Below are 19,200 nucleotides of genomic sequence, written 5' to 3' on the forward strand. Positions count from 1 at the left end.
ATTATTGTATCTTGATTGATCTATTTTTATATAGCACCTGACGAAGCATTTTGGCTCAAGAACAGAATATTTAAATGTGTTAAAAGTTCGGCAAACAACTATGTCATTAAAACATATTGTTATTATTCCAACGACAGGACTTGGATAATGGTGGCTAGTTCCAGAAGTGCGCAGAAAAAGCTCTTAATTAATGTTAAGACACTTAAATGTGTTGAAAGCCAATTAGGTAGGAACAAAAGACTGACAATGGCACAGTGCTGGAAAGAATCTCATCTACAAGAAATAGAGTGCAAATCGTTTCGGCCTCGATCGTCTTCGTATCGGTATATGACGATTAAGTGGAGTGTTGGATTTCTTAATCTAAAAAGTAAATTCGAGTATGCTTTTTCAAGAAAAAAGCGGAATATAGCCTCTCATTGGTTCGATAATAACAAATATTGCGAAGAAAACATATCCTACAAAGGTATGCTGCGTCCTTTAAAAGCTTTATTGATGATTTGATGGTTTAAAAATTTGTTTTGGTTATTTGTCTACGTCGTTTACTGAGGGTCTATAACAAAAAGGGTCATTCTAAAAAAGAATGTTATGAATGAATCCCCCCCCCAATTTTATCATCATTGTTTTTTTCAAAACTGGCCTTTGCTAGCGTCAACAATTTTAGAGAAACGTAGAAACTATTATTTGTAGATATGACGTCACAATTACAGAAATCAGGAATTATTTGTAAATTTGACGCCATAATTGCAAATATCGGGAATGATTTGTAGGTGATCAAAACGGAGATCACATGCATATATAATTATAGTGAGTAATAAACGTTCTTATTTGTCATTTGAACTTTTTTAATAGGGTGTTATCGATTTTCTAATGGCTCTTTTATGAAATACCTTAACTACAGCGAAAAAAAGCCTAAATTACAAATTTCAGCACCAATTTTCAAAGAAAACGATAAAAATTGCAAAGTAGAGGACATGTTTGAATATACTCGAGATGGCTACAACTGGACAACCACTGGTGGCGGTGACAGCCTTTTCTCCATCGAAAGCGAAACTAATTCCAGCAAAGTGTTAACGGTAAGAAGAAAGGGAATGGCCTCAAGTCACATCAACAGTAATCTAGAGTTAGGAATAAAACATTAAACCTTCCACAAAAAAACTTTGCATGAGCACACACTGAGCACAATTTTAATACAAGCTTGGAGTGGCAGACAAACACGTTTCCAGTAATGAAGATATGTGCTTTTAGGCTCCTATCATGTGAATATACCAGCATTACATCAGTGTTACGATATACAGCAATAATATCCGCAAAAGACAAGGACTAAAGCTATATACTCAGCCACTAAAGAATACATTAAACTATAACTACAATCTAGCACATCTGTCGCATATTCTAAATGAAAAATTCGGTCATAGATTGAATCGATGTACTTGTTGAAACAGTGGAATGGTTCGTTGGTAAAGCTGAACGTTTCATGTCATGAGGAACAACACTGTGTTCTTCTTAAACTGCAAACTTTATTCCAAAGACATTCTTCAGAGGTCAGTTTACTACACTGCAGTTTTAAAAACTGTCCGTCCATTCGAATTAGGAATATAGTCACATCTTTTCCTATTTTCCAGGTACCTCCTATATCGTCGACTGACACTACAACGTATACAGACTATGACACCACTACACATACATATACGGATCAGTATTCCTCGAGCCATACATTAACTGATTATTCCTTGAGCAGTACAACAGCCGCATCCATCAGTGAACACACTACGGAAAAGGAAGACACACCCTCTGTGACCTCTACAACAGGAAACTCTAATCTTGGTCTCAGTGAAGAGTCATCTGGGGGGGGAAACTCCACTGTTATTCCTGTTAGTGTTACTATTACACTTCTTTTAGCAGCCCTGGCAGTGGCAATAGGAGTTTTAGTCTACTACCGAAGAAGAAAAAGGTAAACATGCCAGGGGTGTGAAGTATCAATAATACGTATGGTGTTTTACAATATTATTTTAAAAATCATGTGAAGTCAGTTCTACGCATATCCTCTGGCCTCTGCTCAAAGAAAATGAAACAACATTCCAGTCCACGACATGAAGTTGGGATATTAAATAGTCAGTTTTGCCTAGCAATTGTTTTTTTTGTAAGACCAAAAAGGTTCGAATCTGACTAATATCTACGGGCAAACTTGTTTAAAAGTTCCGCGGCGTACTTGATGTTTGTGAAGTTTGATCAAATTTAGATAGCTGCATGTAAAAGGCCGAACAGAAAAAGCTTTAAAAAACTGCCTCCAGAATTAAGGCTAAAATCTTTCTTTTTTACCCGTACTCCTATTCTTAGAGACAACCATCTATTAACATAACATAATCATTAATTTCTGTTTCAGGACACAAGTTCCGCAGAACAACGCTAACAGTAAGTCCAACTGGTGTTTTCATAATTAAGAGATGATGTTGATCAGGGAATTTTGATCTTAGAATCGTTAAGAGGTCGTTATTCATCTTTCTTCTCCGCGAGACCCTTGCAATCAAGAGAATTATGTGACAACGAATATACGCTACTATACTCACACCAAAACGTTTTTCTCCTCACATTTATACCATTATATAACAACTTTCTATACGATGTGAACGACGACCATTTCTGATTTCACTTATCCCACAGCCTCTGGTAACGAGATTGACAGCTTTATATGATAGAATGATAATGATTGAGAGATTAAATATCTGTCTAATCGTATTTCAGATCTTGGAGTTGTTAACTACAACAAAGAAATTTATGAAGATCCTGATCGAAACTATGAAGGGATAAAGGAGGATGCCACCAGTTCTCAATCTGTTCCTCGCTACAATGGCAGCGGGTTAATTACCAATAAAATATCTCCAGAGTACGAGACACTAAAAGAAAATGGTTACGAAGTATCATTCAATCGACCAGGAACTTCCTCTGGCGCCAATACCCACGTCAACACTGATATACCAAGAAAATCAGAAGAAACAAAGATGGCGCCTGTGAGAGGACCAGAACTGTACCACACTCTAGAACAACCGCCTTCTGATGATTTATATAACTACATCGACGACACCAAAATCAAAAACCCGTCAGCATCACCTGAATTAGAATACACCTATTCCAAAGACACTGATATACCCAAAAATCCACGACAAAGAAGGGTTGCACCCAAAGAACCAGAACTGTACCATACTCTAGAACAACCGCCTTCTGATGATTTCTATAACTACATCGACAACACCAAAATCAAAAACCCGTCAGCATCACCTGAATTAGAGTACACCTATTCCAAAGACACTGGTGTACCCAAAAATCCACAACAAACAAAGATTGCACCCAAAGGACCTGCGGTGTATGAGACATTAGAAAATCTGTCCTCTGATGACGTCTACAACTACATTGACAACACCAACATCGCAAAGCCAGTCACATCGGAACAAGAGTATACTTATGCTAGTGACACAAACTTGCTAAGAGCTAGTCAAAATGGAAAGAGAAAGCCTACTGCAAGTGATGCAGTTTATCATACGTTAGAACAAGACCAACCGCTACCCTCCAGCTCTGAAATCCCGTCTGAGATGGAATACTCGTATGCGAAATCCACCAATTTACCGAGAAAGCCATCAGCTACAAATGATGACGAGTACAGTTATGCGAAGAACACTGACGTATCGTCTATGGGTATTAAGCAAAATAACACCGGATCATGTGCCCCTCCTACCGATAATGATCTGTATCACACACTGGAGGAACCAAACCAACCAAATGTACCTGTTTATTCAACTTTGGAAGAAGGTGATGCAGAGAACGCGCAGGTGAATGAAAATATGTAAAATTTTATATCTCATTCCTAAAATAATGGTCTTTTCTAAAAACACTAGCCTTTTGCACGACAAGAATACATTGTCATCCGTCAAATTTATTTTATATAGAAACGATTTAGTAATTATAATTAAGTTATCGGGGACATACATATAGCTATAGTTATTACCCATATATGCATGACAATAGCCAAAATGCATGCAGTATTTGATAAAACCGTCCTATGTTGTATCAGTTTAGAAAATTTTGTTCATATATATTAATGGGACCAAAAATGAATATATGATATAGTATTGATTTTACCAGTGGAAATATAAAGGCTACGTTCAGACCGAGTGCACAGCACTGGTGCCCGTCATTTTTCAGTTCTGGCGCCCGAGTTGAACATGTCGCTTCCAAATTAAATTAGGGGTGGTGCCCAAGAACGGGAACTACCTGCAGTGGTAGTACTCAACGTGAACACTGTTTTCTGCGTGTTTTGTGAACCAGTTTTGACTTTGGGCACAGATACATGGCCAGGCACTCATATTCTGGACGCAGCCAGACCTTCTGTAGGTCTGCGGAGCATGCTCATTGTTGCATGGAACTCGCATAATGAAATACGAACGTTAATCAACTCTCTCTGGCATATATAAATTATATATGTATAATATATATATATATATTAATATATATATATATATATATATATATATATACTAATACCTTAAAATGATGATACTAAATGTTACCCTCGCAACATAATTTACACTACTTGAAGAACTTGGATTGTTTACACTTTTTACGTTCGTAACACGCGAGTGAAAAGATTTTCAAAACAAAATGATAAGGAAAAAAAGGCTCCGAGAGTTTTAAATCTTGTAGCAAACAGTTACAGCACTACGTACCATTGACACTTCTGGCAGAGTGGAAGGATTGCAACAGACCCCCCCCCCATACGGGCCAAACAATAGGCGTACCCGGTCTAAATATTTAGGGGGGAACGAACGATTTGGGAAAAATCTAGGTAAACTGTCCGGTAGGTAAACTGTTTTCACACCTTGCTTTGGTCATGAACCGGATGTGAACATGAAAACATGAGAGGAGCTCTCGCTGTCATAGTGATCGATGCTTTAGCCTGCGTAGAATAAACGAAATTAATTTTGAAGGCAAAACAAACTCTCATATATATACATTTTTCGACTACGGGTCAGTGAATTGAAATTCATACGAAAAAGGTTGAATGTAACTGATTTTTGGCAGCAAATGTGATATAACAACTGCCTAAAATAGACAAAACACTTCTCGACGTTACTAACTCGCCTAACGAAGGCCCTCAGGTCGAAACGTCGAGAAGTGTTTTGTCTATTTTAGGCAGTTGTTATACCACATTTGATGCTAAGTTGTTTGAAGACGCTGCCACGCTGCTCCCTGTTGGCAGCATTGACAGTGTAATTTGATATGATATCTGATATATGACGACGTGAATTACCAGTCGCCAGACACCACCTAATGACCCAAAGCGGTTCAAAACGCTCTCTTAACCTCAACCTTCTTGAGAAGAACCTATTCACATCAGGTATGTTTTTAATTATCAAAGCCTGTTGTCTTCACGTTAAACTATGTAGAAAGTCTTATAAAGAACAGTGATTGAGCAGCGCCTTTCATGTGGAATCATATCAATTCTACCAGCGAGCATTTCTTATATATTATTAATACGAGTGGTTAAAATCGAGTTATATTCTTGATTATATCTTTGAATTTTGAAAGCACTTCATTTACACTATAATAAGTGCAAAAAAATTCAGATTTCCACAGAATTGAATCCCCATATACAAGCAACTTTCGTCTTGACGGTCTTGTTCTGTTTGTTCCGTAAACGCCAGAGATAGGCGATCAAATTCCACAATATTTAACAGGAAATTTGATTTAGGTTTTGGCCCCACAGCAATGATGTTTGCCTGTGTATTAATTTCGAAACTCAGGTGAATTAACTGAATTCGAGTCCTACAGGCTTCTACATGATCATCAACGCCAACGGGGTTAAAGTTCTTATCGCTTATTAAGAAGATTACTGCAATTGACAACATTTTTTTATCATTTCGACGGGAATTGCTTGGATATCGGGCATGTCAGACTATTAGGCCTTTTTGACCACGGAACTTTGTAACTTGTAAGTGCACAGTTTATGGAAATGTATGCGAGTCTTTTGCAATCAGGCGATTGATTGAAGTATTTGGATGCTAAAGAGACAATATTGACAGGTTAAAAGCTTTGTGTTTAGATTTCTGACAAGGTTACTGGCTTCGAATTAATCAGAACGACATATACTGAGAACTATTCGATATCACTCTTCTTTAATTGGAAGGAGTTTTTGCCAAGTGTTATATATGAAGACCCAAAACTTCTCTTCCTGTGTGGGAAATTCGAAGATATCAAAAGAAAAGCTTTTAGCATGGCTTATCGCATTCTTCGCGTTATCCGTGAAATTATCTGACAGTCAAATCATTATGAAAACTACCATGTTTGAAATAGCAAGAAATGCCGAAGATCAGAAACGGTACGTATTGAAAGATTGTCGCAAGATGGCCGCTGGTGACATTGACTGTAAATGTAGATATCTTGGACACGAATGCCAACAGGCTGATACGACACGTTGTGAAAACTGTTTCTGTTTTAATGGTACAGAAAGAATATTTTATATCAAGAAAAGATATGGTGCATTGTGCTTAAGTGTCAACAATCTCTTTAATGCTGGTAAATATTTTTGAGTTTAGGCTTTTCGATATGTAAAGGCATTGAATTCTATATCAGTAAAATGCAAGAGAGCGTTTCTTTCTATTTTTCCCCATCCTCTCCAAACAGTTATATTTTGGAAGAATTATATATATAGCTTATATAGCTATTGACGAATACTTTTTGCTTCTTTGAACAGTTACCTATAGCTAAAACCTGTCTATCTCAACCAACGCTTTAAGCAAGAAAATCAAAAGACAGCTATAGCATGCAATGTTAAACACTTCTTGATTTGCCTAAACTCTTGAAACTTTTTTTTACATCTTAATGAATAAATATATCATTTCATTCTTAACTAAATGCGTCTCTGGATAAGATAAGGCGAAATAGGTATCGTGAAGATGCTGATTTGTCGACATACTTTATTGACAATTTTATTGACTCAAAATCTCATGATCTAAATCAAACATCATGCTAGCCTCCTCCGCAGGCATGCCTATAATGTATTAAAGTAATATTCATATTTGGCTTCGGCTGGCTGTGTCGCGGAAGAGAAAAAAAAATTGCAGAAATTTCTGATCGAATCTATTCTAGCTAAATTAGAGACGCCTGCGGGGTAAGCTACAGACATGCCTCGAACATACAAAAGCATGAAGCGCAAAAAACATATTTGCATCTAATTTGAATTGACCGCACAGCATTGCACTTCCTTAAACAAATTTCGATTTACACATAGTGAATATCCGAACGGTACGATTACCTTGAATCTGTTAATGAAAACAAAGAACATATTATTTCTTTTTCTGCAGCTGGGTTTAGCAAAAAATTCCTGATTTACAATCCTACGCCCTCAAAATGTGCACTACTGGCAAGTAATAACGGTATTCGACCTATGGACTGTGACTCTAACAATCTTCGTCAAGTGTGGCTTTGGACCCCAGGAAACTTGCTAATGAATGCTCAAACATCAACATGCCTGGGAACTAGAAAACGAAGCGGTAATTACCTTCCCATGACTACAACACAGTGCAATTCATTGAAACTAGAACAAGAATGGCTCTGTGAAGCGAGACAGTCGGTTCATCTGTTGGGATTATCGTTTTCAAATTATCCGAATATAACTCACGCGGTTAGATATCTAAGAAGCATGCCGAATCTTCTCGCGAAAAGTATAATGGAAATAGCGATCAGGGGAAATTCCTGGACTATATTTCCCACTAACAATCAAAGCGTGTGCTCCGCCAGGAACAAGGAAGGTAATCTATCGAATCAACCACAATACTTTCAATGTGTTGCTTTAATCCAGTCATTATGACTGCACTAAGGCATGCACCGAGAAATAATAAAGAGAATTTTTGTTCTTTGTGCTATATTGTTTATGTACAAAATAGTTGTCAATGATTTACTGATTCTAGGATTTTTATATTTGGATGAGGAAAACAATGAAATATCCGAGATTGATCTGGTAGCTGAATGTCCCAACATTTGTTCCAAGAAATTATCATCAACAACCCCTACCAGTAATTTATCAAACTGCACAATTTTATGGGAAGAGGGTTTTTCTCAAGATATTGAACCATTCATGGTTGAGAATCAAGAAGATGGATTATACTTCAAGGTTGGTATGGGCTAGTTTTCGTCTTTCGTTTTGAGACATCACCCTCCTGTTTGTTTTTAAATATCTTGCTGTTATAGTTTATTGCAGAATCTGCTTCCTTTACTGAATTCCCGGAATCCACATGCATGTGATATACTACATCAGCTACTATGACTTAACGATCAATTAATAATCAATTCCCTATAAGTTCCAATATAACCAAGGAGCAGCGTGACGTTTCGACAGGCCTCAGGTCGAAACGTCGAGAAGTGTTTTGTCTATTAGGCCGTTGTTATACCACATTTGATGCTATAAATTCCCTTATAAGTAATCATTTTTAACAATGATAAGTACTGATGCATATTCTCCGGTATAATCTAAAAATGTTGAGATAAATTTCCTTAAAACTTTTAGTGGAAGTCGAATCCTTATTCAAGATTAAAAGGAATGACATTGAAATTGACTATTGAATGTTTAATGAACAACAGCAATTTTAAAGAATATCTTTTCCGTTTGCGAGTGAAAGACGTCAATTTTTTAGAAGAACGAGGTAACTAAATTTTATTTAAAATCCAGAGTATAGGCATGATGATTTATTTAAAATCCACAGCATATAAGCACGATGCTGCACGAAAAATGATACGCCTGCAATAGACCTTTTTCATAATGACGTCAAACGCGGAAAGTCTGATGTTACACGAAATTTGATTGGCTCGACAGTTTTGTGGAGCCAATTAAATTTCGTGTAACATCAGACTTCCCGCGTTTGACGTCATTATAAGAAAGGTCTATTCTAACCAGATTGGAAAGTTCTTATCAAAGGCGTTTATCTGCGCCCCGCTACAGCGCTTGCATTGCTACAGAACAATGGTTTCATAAATTTGCAGAAAATCATCGTCGCAACAACATCGGGATCGTTGATTTGGGCAGAAATTGTACGAGAAATACGTGTTTGAAAAACATACCAGTTCCACTAACATTGAACAAGACAAGTGCAGCCTGCTACATTGAATGGGATGAATCAAAGGCAAAAAAAACGGACGAAAATACAACAATTGTTACCGAAAATCTCAAAGATTTGCTGTCTATTAAAAAAGTTGCAAGAAATCATTTTCTTAAGGTATATATTCATTACTTCTATATCAATCTTAAAATGTTCTGTGGAATATAGAACATACTTCCGCAATAAAAATATAGTACTACCTAAAATTTAGACAATGTTAACTTAAGAATTACTTCTCGAGGTCGTTAAAGTCTTTCTTCAGTTTTGGGAAGATCGGGGTGACGAGGTAGGGTTGTTACTGACACACATTAAGCGGTGAAGTTACCGAAGAAAAACTATATATGGTTCCCAGTTTTTTTACGGCGTTATATATTTTCTATTCCAGTGGAACCTGACCGCAGCCCCATTGCTGGCAAATATCAAATTCAACCTGACTATTCTATGTTATAACGACGAGAACAAAAACGCCACCACAGTTGAAAAAATATTTTTGGTTCTCCAGACAAGATGTAAGTATATGAATTTATAACCTGGTCCGTATGTTTATTCTGCTGTAATGCTTATACTGTATAGTTGCCTAGTCACTAATGCCTCCTTTTGTGAGCCTCTTAATTTCTGTTGTGATAAATAAAAAACCTTACTTTTTTCCTCACCTGGAGATTCTAAGAATTAATTCATCCTAGGCATCGATCACACGTGTTTTATTGCATGTGATTGGGGACTAATATATGCAGTTAAAGGACTGTATGCAATAAATCTCGCAGTGTTTCGCCAACACCAAAAAGGAGTGTAAAACATTAATTGCGTATTATGTTGAATGGAACATTTCAGTGTAACAATACACAAAGTTTAGCTCGCTAATGTTCCTATACACTTTTCGATGTAAGAAGAAAAAATACTCTACTCACACTAAATTTAAGTACAATGTGAGTTAACGCCTGTATTCTATAAAAGCTCACTCACGCTCAAACTCATTGAGTGCGAGATCTTAATTTACTTTATAGAAATTCCCTTAGGCTTAGTACACATAATTTCGTAAATACAAAATTACTCTTTTTAATGTATTTTACTGCTTTAATAACCCTGCACAGACCGATCAACAATTACTACAAAATCATCTCACGAGTATCGCCTGTACCTGGCTATCACTTTACCTATAATAATCCTGCTTGTGATCGCGCTAGCGGTTGTACTGGTGTATTGTGCCCTGCATCGTCGAAGAAAAAGGTACGCACGAGTGTCATAAATACGCCTGGAGCGAGGTAATTCGATGAAATCTATAATGATTGTCTGAATGAATATAGACATGCATGCTTGGCGATCTTCCCATTTCCCAAACAGTATATTTGGATAATTTTTCGATTATAATTTAGTAAATACATTGTTGATGCATGCATGGGAAATAAATAAGCCTTAAAGAACTTGCGCGAGTTTTTATCTCTTTCCCATAACACACATTAGCTTATTTTAACCAAGATTAGAAAATCTCTTATAATCGCAAAATTCACTAAGGTCATGATACACAATTTTTTATTTTTCATATTAAGAAAATTAAAAGAATCATTAAGTACCCGTAAGTAGAATTTCATATTTTCATATATCGCTGCATGGATTCCTCATAAATGTATATTCCATCCTCGGTCATTTTATTTCAACGCCTCGTTTTATCGCCTAATTATTATTTTGTTTTAATTCATCTCTCCAGAACATCTTCACAGCAGAATTGAACACCAAAACTCAAGCGTCAGTTTTCAATTAAACAATATCGGTATTGAAAACAAGGTACCCTTATACATTAATTCGAAAGACTGCACGTGGATGCAAATTACCGTGCATGCATGGTGTGACGGTTGTCCTCCAAGAGATTCAATTGTGGGACATAAACAAAATATAACCTGCATGTGTATTCATGAATATCAGTGAGATCACAGTTAATAGAATATGCATGGTTTAGAGACTACATAATGAGTACAATAGAACTCATTAACTATGTCGGGGAACATTTATACAAAAAATTGTTCCTTATTCGTCACGTGTCTATTGTATTTTGAACAAATAAACCAATAGTAAGGTCTGAATTAACATGTTGTTCAAGTCACGGTTGAGGAGCTAAGCCAAGCCATTGCTATTGGTTAGTTGGGCAAAAATACAATAGACATGTGACGGATAAGGAACCATTTTTTGCATAAACCTGGACAATAACATAGATAATGAGTTGTATTGTACTTCCATCTAGTCTCCAAACCATGTATATTCTAATAACTGTGGTGAGATAAAATCTATCAAATTTACGACGCGGATATGTTTTTCGTTCCAGTTTCATGACATGCAGGAATAAAAATTATAGACGTCTTTGGTAAACACTGAAAACCGGAGCAAAAAATTAAAACTGAATTCCTAACTCTAGCATCTTTTTTCATGTCACATCCGCGTAGATTTGGTGCGTCCTAAACGCGCTAATATATAACTAAAGAAACACATTTGGGTAGAATTTTTTGCACGAAACTTATCAAAATTTTTATCTCTCAAAAGTAGAATAGTGTCGCAAAACAAAACAATTTTTGCAAGAATAAGCTGGTTTTACAAAGTAGTAGCTATATTGTTTGCTCTATGACTATGTGAGCACTAAAATGCTCCTTTACCTAAATCTACTCTCTTTCTCGTTCTAGAGCGAAGATAACCCGGTTTACGAACAGTGTACGTCAGTAGCATATCCAGCAGTGACAATTGGTAAGAAAATTTTACCTGCGGTTACAAAAAATTCTCGAAAAAATCTTTTTCGTTTACGCTTGTTTCCCGCAAAATAACTTCATCAATCTCTGCATAGTCACGTAAATAGTACTAAATACTGCCATCAATACAATTTGATCTGTTTTAAAATTTTAACTCTGTATAAAATGACTACTAAAGCGACCTAAACAAGTAATAAACTGTATACTTTAGCGCATTATTATTTTTCAAATAAATTATATACATTTCAGCTCGGAACGAGTTATACGAATGCACAAAAAGTCAAAAAGCAAGAGTGGAATCTGATATTTACGAACAGCCTTTAGAAAACGTGAAAGTTCGCCAGAACAAGCTTTATGTTAGTGTTGACCCATCAAAAAATTCAGGAAGCCCTAAATTACATCCAGCATCAGGAGCTAGCCCAAAATCTAATCCATACATTGCCCCTAAGCCAGAACTTAAGCCTAAACCTGTAAATAAAGTGGCCACACCCAAACAATACAAAGTTCCCAGAGTGATCCAACCCTCTGAAGAGGAGCAAGCCGATATCTACGACCAACCGTCGGATTATATACCAAGCTCGACAGGAAACAACGAAGGCGAAATGGGCAAAATTGAAATACCCTTACAAGATGTCGGGGGTGAGAGAATCCATTCAATATACGACAAACCTTTACCGAATTCTCCTCCGAGTTCAGGCATTTACGATTATGCTTCGAGAGATGAACTGACATTTGAAGCTACTCGTTATCAGGCTGAGAAACCTTTTAGGTCCAAAAAAGAGAGGGAAACAAGTGGAAGTGTAAATTCCAATGGTTCATTGCACGACGCTCCGCATTATGATGTGTTGGAAAGGATGTAGAAGAATAGCCGTAAAAAAGGTTAAAATACAACGATTTGTTGGGGCACTCCAGATGTAAATATAGCAAATGTCACCATAGAAATATTATCAACAATCTTCAATGTTCGTCATATTCTTGAAATATCTAATAATCATTCTTGGAAACCAGAAAGAAGGATATGAGTCTTTGTATAGAATTAGTGTTAGCCTATGCCTCGTCCAAGATATAAAACAATTTACAAATTTACATGTGGCTGGGTTGATCAAAATCGCTGTATATTGTATGCTGTATGTGGGAACCAAATTTCTCGTAAATGTACCATCTCAACAGTGTCCTGACAAATCATATAACGCCTGTTTCAGACGTCGAACTTTTCATGTGCCGAACCTAATGTTAATGAGCTAAAGTCAATGTTTAAGTTCATTTGCATTCGATTCAGCACATGAAAAGTTCGACGTCTGAAACGGCCGGCCTAAGTTTAAATAGAGCCTTGTAGCGATCTCACACGGCTTTTCTCGTAATGCAAAAATAATTCTACATATGATTTCATTGGGAAGACTTACATGCATGTACGCTATAGTTGCCGCTGCATATGCGTTTAAATAACATCGTCTTTAAAGTAGACAGAAGACAGTTGTACATGCATGCATTGCATGCGTAAATTGGAAAGTTTGTATTAATTGAACGCAATTATAGTATATCTCAAACGTGCAATAATTATCTTCTATAATCAGTTGCTGGGCACCAGCCTTAAGAGGCATAGACTGTTTTGCATATAAGATCGTTAGAGTACAGTCGTTTTATACTAGAAGCAATTTTGAACGTCGTTGTATAATGTCCACTTATATCATTTCCAACCTTTAGATATGATTGAGGAAATAATTGTTATGTTTAACAAGATTTACTGCCGAATTTTATTGCCGAAATATGATTCTCCACATGAGGTTCATGTTTTCAATTTACCATAGCAGCTAATTACGTAATTAAGCGAAACATGGGCTGCTTTTCTCCTACTTTACAAACTATTACCGGCCGCCTTTTGATGTGAAGTGGATAATTATTGCAAAAAGAGATGATGGAAAAGCTCTGTACTATATATAATATGGTAAACATATCTATCATCTCTATCATTGAACCAACAATGCTTCAATTAACCTCCCTCCACGGTGTTTTAAGGAACTTCCATTACTACCCCCATCGGAAGACCTGCATGAGTACGAACTTGAGAATGCTTACGCAAATTAAAATAATCAAGCCCAATATTGGTTGAAAAAATTCTTTATTTATTGCTATGCTGACTGACACGTCTAAAACCAACAGCTAAAGTTAGTACTAAAAGGGTATGATATATCTGCCTGGGGTTAGCACTGTAGCGAAGTAGTGTTTCCTTTAAAACTCTTATTTCATCCAAAGTTATCCGATGCATTTCATTGATTTTCATTTTTCAAAGACTTCTTAAACCAGGAGTCGAAATAGTGTTACAGCGGATGCAACGTACACTTGTCGTTAAATCTTTATTGATGTTTTTAAAAAAGGAAAAGATGATTATGGCAGTCGTTGTAAAAAAGCGGAATTAATGTCGGATTCCTGGAGCCGACCGATAGCAACATGCATACATGATTTTAACAATTTTCTTTGTTGATCGACTACCGATACTTCATACTAAAGCTCCCGCTCGTAAACGAAGGTTCAAACATCATATAAACCGGAAAACTGAAAAAATTCAGTTCGGACTCCATCCATCGTGTTCTAGCGGCTTGTTGCAAAGATGGCAAGAAAATTTCGGCGTATTTTATTTGAGATTGCTCTTGTAATATCGATCTCAAGTGTATTGTCGAAACGTGTTCAGGTCTACAGATTTTCTAGAAGAGATATCTTCAATAATCCAGAATATTCTTCGCATACAGAATGTGGTACGACGACGTGCACAAAATACCAGGCAAAGTGTTTGGAAGACGGAAATTGTTGTTTCTGTCGCTGTAATTCTAAGTTTTCGACGTACAACATTTCCCGGGAAGAATGTGTATTGGACGAAGCAATATTGTCAGCCGGTAATTATTTGATTGAAATTTCAAATTTTAGACCATATTTCATTTTCGCATCTTGATGCACTGACGTATAGCTAGTTTATACACAGCCTGGTACAGGCCTGGTAAATCGTTTAAAAAAAGGATAGCCCATGCAGAATATGAGGTCGACACGCAGTCTACCATACTTGCGTTCTAGATACTAAGAGTTTAGTCCGGCTTTTTAGATCTGTTCACTGTTCACTGTATGAAGTAGGCTTTGATGGTCAGTTGACACGATCCAACTTTGTCGGATCCAGTTCGCGTCTGACGTATAAAAAGCTATACTGCACTGGATTGATTTGCTACCATACATATATATTGCATTAACATATATGCATTGCAAGCCAACAGGCTTTAATACAGCCATCACAGGTGAATTGCATGCATTGGACAAAATTGAAATCGTGTGAAAGGATACTTCAAAGATAAGAGCAATTTACCAATAAAATATTCTTTAGTGAAATCCCTTATTTATCATTATCATTTCAGTAAAATCCCTTATTTATCATTTACCATTCAACATGGTAGAACCGTACAACTATTTTAACTTTTTTTACGATCATAGACAGCGCCTTTCGTTTCGTTTGCGAGGATGAAATTCACAATAGCATACCAATGAGAACACTAGGTGCACCGAAAAACTTGGGCACTATTGTATCAAACAATGGCAGAAATTCAAAATTAAAGAAATGCCGGTTTTTAAAAAAGGAGTCATATTATTGGTCTGATAAACCGCCTGGAGCCTGGAAACCACTAATGGAGACACTCAACGACGAGATGTTTGAAATACGAGCAACAAAGAAGAACCTATCCCTAAAGGTTAACCTAAGTATCATTTTTAGTAGTCAAAATTTAGTCTCAGTAAAATACGGTAACAGCAAATATGGCGGACAAAGAGGCCGCATGCTCCGCAACATAGCTGCTGACCCTAGTATATGACTATGGCATTTAGGGTACATCTATCACGCTATCACTATTAGCTAATAATTCGTCATTCAAATTAATAATTATGTAAATTAATTCACGTATATATAGTGGGTTTATAAAAATTCTACGAAAAGTTCGTGGTTTCATGGCCGTCTTTTCCGCCTCGCTATCCAATGCAGAGAAATGACGTCGACCATTATTTTCAAGTCAAGAAAAGACTGTAAGTACGCCACAATGTATATTTTTTATATATGTAATATTTTCAGGTAAACTATTCACTGTAGAAAAGTACACACTAAAATTGATATTTCAGTAAATTGGATGCTTTGCATCTCTTTTGTTTTCCTTTAGACAACGAAGAATACTTTATTGGGTGTTTAAGTCCAAACAAAGAAGCAACCACACCAATAGTAACGTTCAACAGCAGTGGAATGACACCAAGAAAATGCAAAATGTTTTGTCAAGAACATGGACACTCTGTGGCATTGTTAAAGCATGGAGCACAATGTTTTTGCTCAGAATATAGCCACATTGTATCTTGGGAAGAAAACAAGTCTTCTTGTTCAATTCCATGCACTGGGCAAGAACAAATGTTCTGCGGTGGCAAAGAAACATACTCTTCCTATCGAATCGTACCAGGTAATTTTTGTTCTTTTGCCGTTTGTGTGTTGTTCACGTCATTGCCGTATTTATATGCTAGCTTTAATTAAGTTGTTGCAGTTGGTGGTTTTTCAGGGCAGTCGACATGACCTTGATATGCTCGCTGCTGTTATTTCTGCTGATTTCGCTAATGCTTTTGTCTTTATAATTATTAAATATTTTGTTTTTGTTAAATGCTGTTGTCGTTGCCTTTGCTATTCGGATGCTGTTAATGAGTTGTTGTTGTTGTTGCATGTCGATAAAAAAAGATTAATAAACAAGACGACATTCAAGGGGATATTAATCATTAAATAGTAATTTGTCTAAACCTTTGTAGATTAATTAAACCGTGTATCAAGTATGTGTCTATAACTCACTAAACCATTTTTCTCGTTGCACCATATAGTCCGCTTCAACGATACGAGATCGAAGGTGAGGACTGAATTTTATGGTCTAAATATATACTTGCATATTTGATTTATACATTGTCTCTATACCATTCTATTCTAATTCCTAGATATTGGTGCCCATTCAAAACGCAACATGGCCCCCTAACATGACAATATCAACGCCTACCTTCATCTCAAAGACTCGACAAACAAATGATTACATCTCACCTCATGCATCACCACATCCAGTCCCATCTCAGCGTTTAACCACTTCAACGTCTGGTTCAAGGCGTGGCTCTAAAAAAGACAAAGAACACAGCAACCATTTAATCCCACTGTATATTTTCATCGGTCTGGTGTGTATTCTGTGTGCTTTGACCGTCGGCATTTGCGTTTTGCTAAAGAAAAAAAAATTCACGAAAAAAAAATCCACGAAATGTTTTAACTCGTCTGTAGGACTTTCAAGTGAGTAATTTACTAGTCAAACCTGCTTTCTACTATTATGTTTTTCATGCCTGGGTGTAGTAAGCACGGAAACAATAGATTTATAATTTTTTGTCACAAAGTATTAATACTAAATAGAATAAAATGACGAAATTCAGTATTCAATATAACTTCACCCCAGGCAAAAATTGTTCTCATCAATAGCTATTATATCAGTGAAGCCATTAGCCATAACAAGTTGTAACAACATAATTGTGTATTTTTCATTTCAATCTGCAACAACGGTGATTTATTATCCATGACTGATTTATTATACCAGAATCATATATATATTATATGCCCCATGCAGTATATGCATTTCTTTCTTTCCAGACAGGAATTGACTGTAGCGAAAAATACTAAGCAGCAGCATGATTAGCAACCGTATGAATTAACGGTATAACCGAACTTTTGTATTTAATGTTCCTTAAACAGACCTTAACAACCTTGCCTGGCAGACGGACGCGGAAACGTCAGGTGCCAATGAATCTGGTCGGCAGATCATCATCGATTATAGGCGAAAGAGCCGAAAAGAAAGACCCCCACTTCACTACCAGCCATAAAAGACACATCATATTCCCTACAAACTCCAACTATCAATACCGAATCCCTCGTTATCCCTATTAAAACACGGTCAACTTCATCCATGAACCGAAACGCCACTAGAGCCCCTGTAACATTGGTATCCATCGCCGAAGAACCGAGCAAAACATTGAAAATGGATAGTGGAATCTATGCCGAGATACCGATGACAAGTTTTAATCATTCTTTGAAGGAATGTCAACCAGAAAATGAGCCCAATGCCAACACTGACGCAGTTCATAACAGAATGAATTCATCAGGAAATGAAACATACGACTGCATTGTCGATAACTTGTTAAATCCTGAGTGTCTATACATTGAAGTACTACCGTGAGAATACTATACGAGATTCAAACTGTCAAGAAATTATAGATGATTGAATAGATGTTTTAAATAAAAGATGTTTGAAGTTTGTAGAAACATAAAAACAGTAAAAAGTTAACTATATATAGCATAATATCAATAGCTGATTTTAGACAATCGGCTTGTTTACACTGATAGTTCTTAGCTTTTAGGTTCGTTTAGATTTTGTTGACTCTGCATAACATTTTTATAGTGAAGTTGTGGTTAATATTGCTAGAATATTGACCTTTTTTCTTTGCAAAGCCTTTTATAGAGTTTGTTACCAACTAACACTCATAAAATACGCCTGAAGACACGATTCCCAGCTGCGATATACAATATAAACACGTCATTAATCAACAACCCCACGCTACCCTGCCCCTTCCTGTTTGATTTGGCAGCTACACTACACAAATATGTCAACTCTCCGGTGTTCTATGGGCGGAGTGTTGGTCGTGTGTCGAGAGTGAAAACGATACACTGTACTGAACCTGGTAAAACTGTAAAACACACGACAATGGTTGGGGCGCACCTGAAACGCACCCGGACCCGCAACTGCACCTGAACCCGACACCTAGTTTCTAACCTGACCGCTCTCCTCGTGTTCCTTAATGTTCGGCGCTGAATATTCGATGAAAATGACACGCATGGACAGAAAATAATAAACGCCAAGAACAACTAGTGAAATCGCTTACGAAATCGCCTGTTTTGTAACGAAATTTCATTGTTAATTTTTTCAAATGTATTTGAAAATTGAAAATAAATATGAAAACTCTCAATGGGAAACTGTTTGCTATTGTTTTGTATATTTTCTCGAAAAATACCGAGAAATCAGTGGCGTAGCCAGCCACGACAATTTTGTTCCAGTGGTATGCTAATATTTTGGTGTTCATTGACTGTGAAAACAAATTTCTAATGAAATAAATGTGATAATAACGTAAAATTTGCACAGTTGGACTAAATCGTCAGGCTGGCTACGCCACTGATAAGTGAAACAATCCACTTTCTATATTAGTTTTTGGCATTCTGGGCCACGATTATCAGTATGCCA

General features: G+C 36.6%; 2 protein-coding genes across 4 annotated transcripts; both read left to right on the forward strand.

The window, feature by feature from the left end:
• The first annotated feature begins 833 nt into the window (after positions 1-833).
• LOC114542160 lies at positions 834-3,842 on the forward strand. The gene is made up of 5 exons (XM_028561903.1): positions 834-1,073; positions 1,416-1,541; positions 1,623-1,951; positions 2,384-2,412; positions 2,743-3,842. Exons 1-5 carry the CDS (start codon positions 879-881, stop codon positions 3,840-3,842), a joined length of 1,779 nt encoding a protein of 592 aa, XP_028417704.1. The 5' UTR covers positions 834-878.
• A 1,466-nt stretch (positions 3,843-5,308) lies between these two features.
• Positions 5,309-13,569, forward strand: LOC114542168. 3 transcript variants are annotated; one of them, XM_028561912.1, is made up of 13 exons: positions 5,310-5,389; positions 5,744-5,983; positions 6,095-6,567; positions 7,356-7,802; positions 7,962-8,164; positions 8,558-8,693; positions 9,031-9,263; positions 9,532-9,655; positions 10,238-10,373; positions 10,694-10,719; positions 10,852-10,928; positions 11,816-11,876; positions 12,128-13,569. In XM_028561912.1, exons 3-13 carry the CDS (start codon positions 6,201-6,203, stop codon positions 12,736-12,738), a joined length of 2,421 nt encoding a protein of 806 aa, XP_028417713.1. In that variant the 5' UTR covers positions 5,310-5,389; positions 5,744-5,983; positions 6,095-6,200; the 3' UTR covers positions 12,739-13,569. The 3 variants fall into 3 exon arrangements, with proteins under 3 accessions (XP_028417714.1, XP_028417713.1, XP_028417711.1); XM_028561913.1 differs by lacking the exon at positions 5,744-5,983 and having other exon boundaries at positions 5,309-5,389; XM_028561910.1 differs by having other exon boundaries at positions 5,744-6,567.
• The last annotated feature ends 5,631 nt before the right edge of the window (positions 13,570-19,200 follow it).

The sequence above is a fragment of the Dendronephthya gigantea genome, unplaced genomic scaffold, assembly GCF_004324835.1.
Source record: "Dendronephthya gigantea isolate DGI-Jeju-01 unplaced genomic scaffold, DenGig_1.0 000340F, whole genome shotgun sequence".
NCBI classification, from domain to species: domain Eukaryota; kingdom Metazoa; phylum Cnidaria; class Anthozoa; order Malacalcyonacea; family Nephtheidae; genus Dendronephthya; species Dendronephthya gigantea.

Bases quoted from the DNA above. Each gene is read 5' to 3' on its own strand.
- LOC114542160 (XM_028561903.1), top strand. From the start codon at position 879: ATGAAATACCTTAACTACAGCGAAAAAAAGCCTAAATTACAAATTTCA. The intron at 1,074-1,415 runs GTAAGAAGAAAG...ATTCGGTCATAG, and splicing joins ATTCCAGCAAAGTGTTAACG to ATTGAATCGATGTACTTGTT. The intron at 1,542-1,622 runs GTCAGTTTACTA...CCTATTTTCCAG, and splicing joins TCCAAAGACATTCTTCAGAG to GTACCTCCTATATCGTCGAC.
- LOC114542168 (XM_028561913.1), top strand. From the start codon at position 6,201: ATGAAGACCCAAAACTTCTCTTCCTGTGTGGGAAATTCGAAGATATCA. The intron at 9,264-9,531 runs GTATATATTCAT...TTTCTATTCCAG, and splicing joins CAAGAAATCATTTTCTTAAG to TGGAACCTGACCGCAGCCCC. The intron at 11,877-12,127 runs GTAAGAAAATTT...TATACATTTCAG, and splicing joins ATATCCAGCAGTGACAATTG to CTCGGAACGAGTTATACGAA.